The following is a 12,388-nucleotide window of genomic DNA, read 5'->3' as shown; positions in this document are numbered from 1 at the left end:
GGCCTAATGTGTACATCATTCTGTAGAATGTTCCATGTGCACTCAAGAAAAATGTGTATTCTGTTATTTTAAAATAGAATGTTCTGTATGTAACTGCTATTTTGATCTGGATTAATATATCATTAAAATATACTGTGTCCTTATTAATTATCTGCCTGGATCATCTATCCATTGGTGTTAATGGGGTGTTAGGGTCCTCCACTATTATTGTATTGCCAACAATATCTCTTTTTATGCTCATTTATATTTGTTTCATGTATTTAAGTGCTGTAATGTTGGGTGCATAGATATTTATAATGGTTCTGTTTTCTTATTGGATTGACCTTTTCATCTTTATATAGTGTCCTTCTTTGACTCTGGTTATAGTCCTTATTTTAAAGTTTATTTTGTCTGATATAAGTATTGTTACCCTGGCTTTTTGTTTTTTCACTTGCATTTGTATGATGCATGTTTTTCCAACTCTTTACTTTCAGTCTCTGTCTTTAGGTCTAACGTGATTCTCTTGTTGGTATAATATAGATGAATCATGTTTTCTTTATTATTCATTATGTCACTGTACATCGTTTGATTGGAGTATTTAGTTCATTTAAATTCAAGGTAATTATCAATAGGTATATATGTAGCACCATTTTATTACTTGTGTTCTGGGGCGTTTTTTTGTGTTCTTTTCCTTATTCTCTTGTTCTTTTTCTTTGATTGATGAGTTGCTATAGTGTTATGTTTTGCTTTCTTAATTTTTTTGCATATCTCTTAAAGATTTTGAGTTTATGGTTACTGTGAAGTTCATATATAACATGCTAAGTACATAGCTATATATATATATATATGTTGATAATCATTTACATTTAAACACATTCTTAAAAATTTTTTTTACTCTGTCTTCTACATTTATATTGATGCTGTCATATTTTACATCTTTTTATTTGTAATTTTCTAACATCTCATTATGGCCATTTATTTTGCACTGAAAGAAGCCTCTTTAACATTTCTTGTAAGGCCAGTTTAATGGTAATAAACTCCTTTAACTTTTGTCTGGGAAACTCCTTTATCTCTTCTTCAATTCTGAATGATAACCTTGCTTAGTAGAATATACTTGCTGTGGGTATTTCTTTTTTCCTTTCAGTTCTTTGAATATATAATCCCATTTCCTTCTACCCTACAGAATTGCTGCTGAAAAATCAGCTGATAGCCAGATAGGGTTTTCCTCATACAAAACTTTTTGCTTCTCTCTTGTTGCTTTTAAAATTATCATTATCTTTAACCTTTGACATTTTAATTATTATGTGTTAATCTCTGTACCTCCTTGGGTTCATTTTGTTTGGAACTCCCTGTACTTCTTGAACCTGAGAATTTATTTCCTTCCCTAGGTTTGGGAAGTTTTCAGCTATTATTTCTTCAAATACGTTTTCTATAATTTTCTCTCTCTTCTTCTGGGACCCCTATATTGTGAATATTTGTTTGCTTGATGTTGTCTAAGAGATCCCTCAACCTATCCTCATATTTTCTTTTCCTTTTTGGTGTGTGCTTTACTAATGAGATTTAGATAGAACAGACACTCAGAAAGGGCAGCCTTTATCCTCTTTGAGCTACATCACAATATATTAAAGTAGCAATCAGCCATGTAATCTCTTTGCATCATAATTATTTTAGTTGTTGCACTGCAAAATTCTCTTTCTTCATGCATTTAAGAGTGTGTGATATTACAGATGAGGATAGCAAATCCAATAGGACTATAGGATTCAAATAGGATCTCTATAAGAAATCAAGATACCTATAAATCTATACCTTTCTTGAAAAAATTAGAAAATTTAAATAGGCAATTTGATGATAACTCACTTGCATGCTTCTCTTGAAGAGCATCATTATTTAAGTAGAAGAATTTTAAGTCTCTCCACATTCTCACAAATGCATTGGAATCCTATTTGATTGGTTTAGAGAGCCGCTAATAACTCCAGGATGGGGTGTTAATGGCTCCCTTCAAAAATTAAAGAATTAGTTCCAAATTCCTAACTTGTAATGTTCTCAGATAATATAGAAGGACATAGGTTTTTCAGGCTTCAGAGTACTTACAAAAAGAGTCATAATTTAAATTTAACATACTCACAGAAATAAAGGGATAGCCAAGGAATTTACAGCAAAACTTACTTCAAAGTTTAAAGAACCAGAGGAACTATTGTCAACATGCCAGAACTTATGTAATTTGGCTCTCAAGAAGTCATCCTGAGGAATACAATATAAAACATGCTTTTGCCAAGAAAATTGACTACAGACAGTGAGTAGAGGCTGTGGCATTGAATAACAATAGCTGCTATCATTCTGAAAAGAGAGGAAGATAACAGTGTCCTCCAAATGAAGGAACATAATACCATCCCTAGTGTGTCTTATAAAAGGTGTCAAATCAAACATGGTTAAGTCTTTGGATTTGTAACTTTCAGGAAATATGAAGGACAAAGGTACATGCTGAACTGCACTATATGCATGCAATCATGCATTCCAGATTAGGGAGCACTCTACCCAGTAAATAGCTGTAATTATTCAGAAGATAAATTATACAGAAATGTATAATTAAAAGTACATGAAATGTACATTAAAAGTAAAGGAAGAAAACATGGACAAGATGAAATTTGAGTGTCTCAGGATGCATACTTGGGTATACATGAATATATAAAACTGTAAAGAAATGCAAATAATTTATTACTATAAAAGGACAGTCGTTAATTTTGGAAGGGAGAGAGATGTGTATTTGAGATGAACATATGCAGGAGCTTCAGGAGTGAATGGCAAAGTTCTATTTTGTGACTCAAGATGTGGTTATAATGGTGTTTGTCTTCTATTTCATTACACTATAAATTCTGTGTGTTTTTATTTACCTTGGTTTTACTCTACAATAAAAAGTCTAATATAATGTAAAATGAATGTTAATATAATAGATATTACTGATGACTTAGCCTCTAATCTACACTCCTTTAGGATTTTTTGCATAAAAATAACTTGATATCTATGAACTGCTTTTTTTAAGCCAAGGTTTTCTTTGCAAATTATTTTCCACCGATTAGATGCACCAACAACAGAGCTTCAGATACTGATGTAATCACTGCTGGTGTGCAAGATGATATGTGAGGGAGAAGTAATTGTGTCAGCCAGACCTATTTTCCAGTCACTGTGCACAGCTACAAGGGGGTTAAGGATAGTGAGGCAGTAGCAATAGCATCAAGACTCTTTGACCTTAAGATCTTACTACTGGGGTCTATTCTGGATCCCAGCAACTCTAATATTGGCCTCCAGAATCCTACTTTTCCAGTTATTTGGATGACTTTATGAGCATCCAAACCACTGTGTTAAATCTGCTTCATATACTCAGTGATTTCTGTTTTCATCACTGAAGGCAACCATATAATTATACTCTGACAGGAATAATTCGAGGTAAATACATAATTTTGTAAAATCAAATTTCTATTTTAAACACTATTTCTAGCACTACTATTTCAGTATAAAATACATTTTCTCCTTTAAATTTCCTCTGGTGGGAGGCGAGTGAGGAAACTGGAAAAATCTAGCTTTTATTGATGGCTTTAGAGACCTAGCAAAGTTACAAGGCAAAAAAACAAAGATAGGCAAATTAACAATCAGCCAGCAATTAGTAGTTATAAAACAGCTATTAAGGAAAAAACCTGAAACCTCCAGGCCTAAACATTTTTTAATAAAAAATAAATTTTAAAGAGATAGTACAATGTGAATAGGTATATTTCTCCTTATGTTGGCAGTGTAAATTACCAGAGTAAAAATAGATATGCAAACATACTTTAGTACATGCTAGATGTTTGGATGTATGTATATATTTAATAATAAATCATAAAGAAAAAGATAAAATGTCAGTTATACCAACAACCATACATACAGAATAATGAACCCATGATCCCAGTCATAGTTCCTGTCTCATTTGGATGTTAGGTCTTCTGACTGCAGCTTAAGTTATATATATTTACCTCACAGGTATAACTAATAGCATTAAAAATAATTCACAACAAAAAACTATTCTGATCTTTATAAAATTAATCATCCTAACAGAAGTATATAAACTGAAAGAATGTCAAATTGCTCAGTGTATTTCACTGGACTCTGAGAGTGTATGCAGAAAGTTCACATGAATTAGGTTTTCATTATTGTTTTTTCACCTGATTTTCAGTCTGGTTACATTCATCCAAAAACCTCCATGCAAAATATTCAGTTCTCTTGTCAACTTTGCATTAACGGTTTTGTCTAAAAGCTCCTTTGAAAATGAGTTTTCAGTTTATTTTTGTGTATGGCATAAGAATGGGGTCTAGTTTCATTCTTCTGCATGTTGCTGTCCTGTTCTCCCAGCACCATTTGCTAAAGAAACTGTCTTTTTCCATTGAATACTCTTTCTTGCTTTCTCAAAGATTAGTTGGCCACATATTTGTGGTTTCAGTTCTGGGCTCTCTATTCTATTCCATTGATCTCTGCATCTGTTTTTGTGCCAATACTGTTCTGTCTTGATTACAACTTTGTAATAGAGGCTAAAGTCTGGGATTGTGATGCCTCCCGCTTTGGTTTTCTTTTTCAACATTACTTTGGCTATTTGGGGTCTTTTGTGGTTCCATACAAATTTTAGGATTGTTTGTTCTAGCTTTGAGAAGAATGCCAGTGCAATTTTGATTGGGATTGCATTGAATGTGTAGATTGCTTTGGGTAATATTGACATTTTAACCATATTTGTTCTTCCAATCCATGAGCATGGAATGTTTTCCCATTTCTTTGTGTCTTCATCAATTTCCTTCATAAATTTTCCATAGTTTTTAGCAAAAAGATCTTTTACATCTTTGGTTAGGTTTTTATCCTAGGTATTTTATGGTTCTTGGTGCACTTGTAAACGGGATCAATATCTTGATTTCTCTTTCTGTTGCTTCATTATTAATCAGTACACTAACTGATTTCTGTACATTATTTTTGTGTCCTGTGACTTCACTGAATTCATGCTCAACATCACTCCTCATCAGGGAAATACAAATCAAAACCACAATGAGATACCACCTCACACCTGTCAGAGTGACTAAAATTAACAACTCAGGAAACTACAGATGCTGGCAAGGTTGTGGAGAAACAGGAACCCTCTTGCACTGTTGATGGAAATGCAAACTGCTGCAGCCACTCTGGAAAATAGTGTGGATGTTCCTCAAAAAATTAAAAATAGAACTACCCTATAACCTAGCACTACTAGGAATTTATCCAAAGGATACAGGAGTGCTGATTCATAAGGGCACAAGTACCCCAATGTTTATAGCAGTGCTTTCAACAATAGCCAATTATGGAAAGAACCCAGATGTCCATCAACTGATGAATGAATAAAGAAAATGTGGTTTATATATACAATAGAATACTACTTGGCAATGAGAAAGAATGAAATCCTGCCATTTGCAGCAACATGGATGGAACTGGAGAGTATTATGCTAAGTGAAATAAGTCAGTCAAGAGAAAGAGATATCATATGCTTTCACTCATGTAGACCTTGATAAACTTAACAGAAGGCTATGAGGGAAAGGAAAGGTGAAAAATAGTTACAAACAGAGGGGCAGAGAGGCAAACCATAAGAGACTCTTAAATACAGAGAACAAACTGAGGGTTGATATGGGAGGAAGACGAGGAAATGGGTGATGGACATTGAGGAGGGCACTTATTGAGATGAGCACTGGGTATTGTATGTAGGTAGATTCATGGGAATCTACCCTCAAAACCAAGAGCACACTGTATACACTGTATATTAGCTAACTTGACAACAAGTTACATTAAAAACAAAAGAACAAAAAAACACAAGTTTTCATTGGTCATTGTTTAAGTTTGAAAACACTTCTATGAAGAGTCTGACATGTTCAAATGATATCATCTATCAAGAACTTCTTCCATTTGGCAGTAGAATCCAATGATCACATTATCCCAAGCCCCTATCGGTGTAGAAAAATACTTCTCATAAGACTGTCCATATCATAAAAGACTTGTCTAAGAAACTATTTACTAATCTATGCACCTATCTCTGTCTGCCCTTTAATAATATGAAGGATCAAACATCATTCTTATTCTGACCAAAATTGTAGTGAAAATCCATTCTAAAATCAGTAAATCAATTTAATAATTACTCATTGTAAAGAAGCCATCACATACTAATTAAAAAACAATTCAGAATTTTTCTTGATTCATAAACATTACGAGCAGTGTGGAAAACAGTCTCTGAAAACCAAAATAAATATAAGAACTGATGTAGTTTTCTAGGGCCATTTACTTTTTAAAAAATCTTTTTTAACTTTTTTAAACAATAAAGTATAAAACAGAAAGTGGAAGTTATTTTTAATTTTCCAAATTAATACTGATACACATTAATTGTATACACTCATACCCAAATACAGAAAATTTATAAAATATAAATTTAACTTTCAAATTAAACACATCAATTCTTAGCTCAGGAGAGTATCAAGTCCCTTAATCAAATTACCCAAAGTTGATCAGAACAATAGTACAATACATTTGTTGAATATTTATTATGTGTTTTATATAAATGACTTCCTTTATGTTTCAAATAACTCTGCAGTGTAAGTGATGTTATTACTTCCCTTTACAGATGCAGAAACAGATTGTCTTCCCCAAGTTTACACCACTAACAAACAGTAGAACTGGCATTTAGCACTGGTAAAAATATACCTGAGTGTTAAGACTTACCCCTAAACTAAGGGTTCTATAGGGTCTAAAGTCTATATAGGTTCTATAGAATCTAAAGTCTATATATTCTAAGGGGACTTCTTTAAGAAAAAAAAAAAGGGTCAAAATTGTGAGTAAAAAGTTGTTAGGGTCCGTTCCAGGATGTTGGAGGAAACCCATGCAAAGCAGGCGGTCTAAAATGGGCTTCAATAGGGGTGCCTGGGTGGCTCAGTCAGTTAAGCGTCCGACTTGAGCTCAGGTTATAATCTCAGGGTTCATGGGTTCGAGCCCCACGTCGGGCTCTGTGCTGACAGCTAGCTTGGAGCCTGCGGCCTGTTTCAGATTATGTCTCTCTCTCTCTTTCTCTCTGACCCTCCCCTGATCATGCTGTCTGTCTGTCTCTTGGAAACAAACAAACAAATAAGTAAATAAATAAAAATAAAATGGGCTTCAATATAACACTATATACTATTCTGAAATTTTCCTCAAATATTTTTGGAAGTCTACATTTTGTACAGTTTTTATTGCCATTATATATATTCAATTTCTTCACATACTACAATTTATATTTTATCATTTCATTTAGACCTAATTTTGAATTTTTTTCACCTGCATTTGATTATTCTGCTTAATTTTACAAGACAGCTTTTTAAAATTTTTGAAAGAGCATAAGTTTGTCATTGCCCAGCTTTCCAAACACCTAAAGAGAGTGTTCATCAATGAAGTCTTCTTCTAGATTATCTTAATAGCAATACTCTCTCAATTGTGTTATTGGAAATTAAAGCCATCTTCAACTTGGTATGTTTATATTAGCTGGTTTCTGTTCATCTAGAATGCTTTGAAAATATTTTTGAATTTGGATGCCCTAGTGGCAAATAGCACCATCTTTACTACTGCGTAGGGAGCCTGTGGCTGTCACTGTACTTAACCCCGTATAAAAGAGTGTCAGCAGCATGACAAGGAGACAAGGTGATAAAATAGTCCACCTATAGCTCCTAATTAAGATTTATGTAATACATAGAGTTAACTTGTACATTTATTCTTTAAACTGAGCCACAAGGGAAGTTAGTATGTAGTTCCTTTATATATGAAAGTCCTTCAGAGACTGTGGCCCTTTTCGTTCTCAGCTGCAGAATCTCACTATAATTCCAACTAATCGATCTCATTATTGACTCATCTTGCAGAGTTGGCTGCTGATCAATTGTACCTTTAAGGATTTTGGCAAATGTCCTTGAGTTTTATAATTCTCCACACAAGTACTGAAGATTGATGATATTCCTTTGAAAAGGCTCAACACTTATCTTGCAAAAACCACTTCACTACAAAATATACTCCCTGTTCAAATAAATATATTATTCAAAAGAATTATTTGGGGCATTTACAAAATACCAGCTAGAAAATTTCTACATAAATTAATTCCTTGATTCTGAACACATTTGTGTATTTGCGCATGTAAGCGAAAGTTCACACACACATAAACCCTAAATTGTTCTACCTGTATTATGCTATATTTGGTGGATATATAATAGCATAATAGAATTATGCTATTATTTGGTGGATATAAACAGAGATTAGTGTTAATACTATAGACATTTTTACCCAACAGTTTTAACCATTCCCAGGGTTTTAACACAATATCACACAGTTTTAATTGTAAATTTGTTTCCTTGTTGGGAAGAGCACTGGGGTGTTATATGTAAGTGATGAATCACAAGGTTCTACTCCTGAAACCAATATTACACTATATGTGAACTAACTTTAAATTAAAAAGAAATGAAAATAAACACACAATGATAAAGAAGAAACACATTTCTGCTGGCATTTGGCTTAAAATGAACAGTTAGGAATTTCCTTTTCTTAAATTTTCTCTCATCAGTGATAATTAGTGCATATATAATTCTTGGTTATTATTTACTCAGTAATGCCAAAGAAGAACAACCTGATATTTATCAAATACTGTGGCTGTAACAGATATTTTCTTGTGCATAAAAGTTGGATAATATGCTGAACACTATAAATATCACTTACTTAATTTGAAATATCAATTCTTTCATGTCTGCCATCAATTTAAACAAGATGATTTGCAAAGCAAGGCATGCAGAATTCTTTCTTCTGATTTTCAATTCTTATAATTCCAGAAACTACCAGCAGGTGGTAGCGATACCTTGTGTACCTTAAAGCTAATATTGAACCTATTAACACTAAAAAAAAAAAGAAAAAGAAAACCTATTTGAATAAAGAAACATACTTATTACATTGACAGTGTATCACTAAGCACATATTTCTTATTTTTGCAACCATATATTAAAAGGAAAAAGTAATTTAGTCAAACTGTAATTCAATTCAGTACTGTAAAATTAAATCAAAGGCTGTACATAAATTATCATAAACTGTATCTCTTACTTTAATTCCAGTTTTAACTTCCCAGCCATTAAACTGACATATAGTACCTGTATGAAACAAAATGTACTGCTTTGAAACTCATTTCATAATATTTTCTAATTTGTGGAATTTTTCAGCCTCTTTATTCATAATGTTATCAGAAGTTATCATGGCTATATATCTTTGCTTATTAGCTCAAAGTGGGTGGTGGAGACTCTTCTACTTATAGCATTCTCTTTGGACCTCATCAACATTTGTAATGAAATATGTCTAGAGTTTTCTTCAATTAGAAGAGATTGCAAATTGTTTCAAATGTTAGGTAGGAATGATCAAGAGATATATGGGAAAAATCACTGCTTGTCAGAGGATAACCCTATAGCAATATGGAGTTTCTAAGGCTTATAGAAATCTTACTAGTTTTCCGTACTTTAGGGACAATTCTCTGAGTAACTTGGTAATGGGCTGTATATAAATGCCTTTATCTTCTAGTTCCCCTTTAATCTATATTTCCTCTTCTCTTGTTTTGTTCATCTTTTCCAGTGACTAGATTGTTAATATTGAATTTCCTAATTCCAAGAGCAGGAATTTCCAAAATTCCAAGAGCAGGAACTCTTGGAATTTTTATAGATAGTCTTTGCTTCTGGAAGAAATTGCTTCTGTCAACTTGCTTTTCTGAAATATAACATATAACATATGACTAAGAGTAGTTTTAATATTTATGATTGGATTGTAATTTGATTCAATTACAATTTGATGACAACTCCAGCAATAAGAGCCTAGTTGTAATGCTTTGTACACAAAAACTGTGGCATATAATGCCTGGGAAGTTAAAACTAGAACTAGAATTTAAAATTAAAAATAATGCCAAGGAGTGGTCTTGTTGGGATTTAAAAGCCTAGTTTTCAGTTTCCTTATAGCTGTCTTCACCTCTTGATTCCTTAAAGTATAAATTACTGGGTTAAGAATGGGAGTAAAGATGGTATAAAACACAGACAGAATCTTGTCTATAAGAAAACTGCTTAGTGGCCACATATAGATGAAGATGCATGGCCCAAAGAACATGAAGACAACAATGAAATGAGCTGTGCAGGTAGAAAGGGCCTTAGATGATCCTTTTGAAGAATGATGCTTGATAGTAACAAGGACAATAACATAAGAATTGAATAAAAGAATAAAACAGGACAAAGCAATTATGCCACTTGTTGAGATCATAAACAAGCCCAGAACATAAGTATCTACACAAGCTAGCTGGAACACCACAGGAAGGTCACAAAAAAAGCTGTCTACTTCATTGGGACCACAGAATGGTAATGTGAGAGCAAATATGACCTGGCTCATTGAATGCATGACTCCCACAACCCAGGAAGCCAGCACAAGGGCAGCACACACCCAAGGTCTTATGATTGAAGTATAGCGGAGAGGCTTGCATATTGCAATATATCTATCAAGGGACATGGCCATAAGTAAAATTATCTCAGTACCAGTAAAAAGGTGTAGGAAGAATATCTGGGTGATACACCCATCAAAGGAGATGGTTTTGTGTCCAGTGAGGTAGTCTGTAATCATCTTAGGGGTGGCAAAGGAAGCAAGTGACATATCGATGATGGAAAGGTTGGTAAGTAGAAAATACATAGGAGAGTGTAGGTGAGAGTCAGCTATAACCGTGATGACTATGAGACTATTACCAACCATTGTTGCCACATAAAACAATGAAAACACCATGAAGAAAAATAGCTGTAGTTCCCAGGAATTAGAGAGTCCAAGCAAAACAAATTCAGAAACAGACTTATTGGCCACATCCATTGTCCTGATTGATAGGTGGAAACCTGTATCATGGGGGGAAAAATGCGATTCTATTTAAACAAAAGCTCCAAGAATCCACGTTCAAAGATTTTGCTTCTTTTCTGAAAACTTATCTTTACTATTCTTTCCATCTTCATTGGTTTATTGATTTGAAAGATAATTATAGGATATTAGTGAAATAAAGCTTAAGTCATAGGTGTTGAAGATAATATCTATGTTATTTGGTACTATATAGCAATCAAATTGAGATTATATCATTAGAATGTATTTACCTTGGGGATGAGCACTAGTTGTTATATGGAAACCAACTTGACAATAAACTATTCAAAAAAAAAGAATGTATTTACTTGACCATATATTTGTCCAGCTATTCATCTATATAATCCCAAAGATAATAGCTAACATTAAGGAAGCACTTGTTCTTGGATGACAGTGTGTTACACACACACACACACACACACACACACACACACACGTCATTTAGAATTCATTCTAAGAAGATCCTTACTGAAAGAATATATAAGAATTATATATAAGTGCCATTATAGAAAGGCTTCAGTGAACAGTTGCAGAACCGTTGTAAATTTCCAGAGATTTTTTTAACATAATCAAAGATAGGTTATCAGTTGAAACCATCACAGCGAAAATTAGTTTTGCTACTGTTTATCAAATGGAAGAAGACTGCCTTATTATCAAGTTTACTACAATATATGCACACAGCCCAAAGAAAGGCATTTAACTTATCTTCACAATTTCTTTTCTGTTAAAATATGAATCTGTTCCTCTTACAAGTATTAATAGTTCTATGACTTAAATTTTTACCTTTGTCTCCTAAAGACTATATCACATTATTTTTATGGGAAAGAGCTCCGAGACTAAGCTCTTTAGTCCCTCCCTGTTTGAATTCTCTGTTCATATATGCTCAAATATGTAAACTGTTTTTATTAATCTCAGCTCCATGGATTAAGGATTAGGAGATGGAAGTAGGAAGGGCAGACACTTAAAATCTTTCAGTAGAAATAATTTGTAAAACACTTCAGCTTACCAGATCTACAGCAGAATCAGGGCTTTAGATTATTCAGTGTTAGGTTGGCTCTGATGAAGAGCATATGGGAGGCAATTTTAAATATAAATAAATGACCTAGTTGATCATTAGTTGTTTAGCAGCTGTAGATAAAATGGATGTTGTAGAAACTTGGGGATTGACCAAGAAAACATCTTGCAGTGGGATTCATTAAACAGCAAAGATGGTATTTGGTTCACAACAAGAATATATGTCAAAAGTCTTCTGGGAATTTACTATGATTATTTTCATCTGGACCAGGGAGATTCAGGGAATGGAAGTTATAATAGCCATCATGTAAGAGGTAGCGAGAAATATCAAATCAGTGAGTTTTAATAAGTACGTCTGATTATCTAATAATGTTCTATAGGAAGTGGAGAATAAAATCCAAAAACCATTCACCTCTACTTCAAGTCATGTGTTATTTCTTTG

At 33.2% G+C, this 12,388-nt stretch overlaps 1 protein-coding gene across 2 annotated transcripts; it reads right to left on the bottom strand.

The window, feature by feature from the left end:
- Window positions 1-68: 68 nt before the first annotated feature.
- On the bottom strand, window positions 69-10,893 carry LOC144243900 (olfactory receptor 4K2). 2 transcript variants are annotated; one of them, XM_077779039.1, is made up of 2 exons: window positions 9,987-10,893; window positions 69-121 (listed from the first exon to the last, which is right to left on the bottom strand). In XM_077779039.1, the coding sequence occupies exons 1-2, from the start codon at window positions 10,891-10,893 to the stop codon at window positions 69-71; spliced, it is 960 nt and encodes a 319-aa protein (XP_077635165.1). The 2 variants fall into 2 exon arrangements, with proteins under 2 accessions (XP_077635165.1, XP_077635166.1); XM_077779040.1 differs by lacking the exon at window positions 69-121 and having other exon boundaries at window positions 9,943-10,893.
- Between the last annotated feature and the right edge of the window lie 1,495 nt (window positions 10,894-12,388).

Source organism: Crocuta crocuta, unplaced genomic scaffold (assembly GCF_008692635.1).
Source record: "Crocuta crocuta isolate KB4526 unplaced genomic scaffold, BGI_CrCroc_1.0 scaffold480, whole genome shotgun sequence".
NCBI classification, from domain to species: Eukaryota; Metazoa; Chordata; class Mammalia; order Carnivora; family Hyaenidae; genus Crocuta; species Crocuta crocuta.
Note: the sequence above shows the minus strand (reverse complement) of the source record. Positions and strands in the feature narration are given on the sequence as shown.

Coding starts and splice junctions, on each gene's coding strand:
- LOC144243900 (XM_077779039.1), bottom strand. CDS start 10,893: ATGGATGTGGCCAATAAGTCTGTTTCTGAATTTGTTTTGCTTGGACTC. Junction 122..9,986: donor TATAAGGAAACTGAAAACTA/GGCTTTTAAATC, acceptor GTATATTTTAAT/GATATATTAATCCAGATCAA.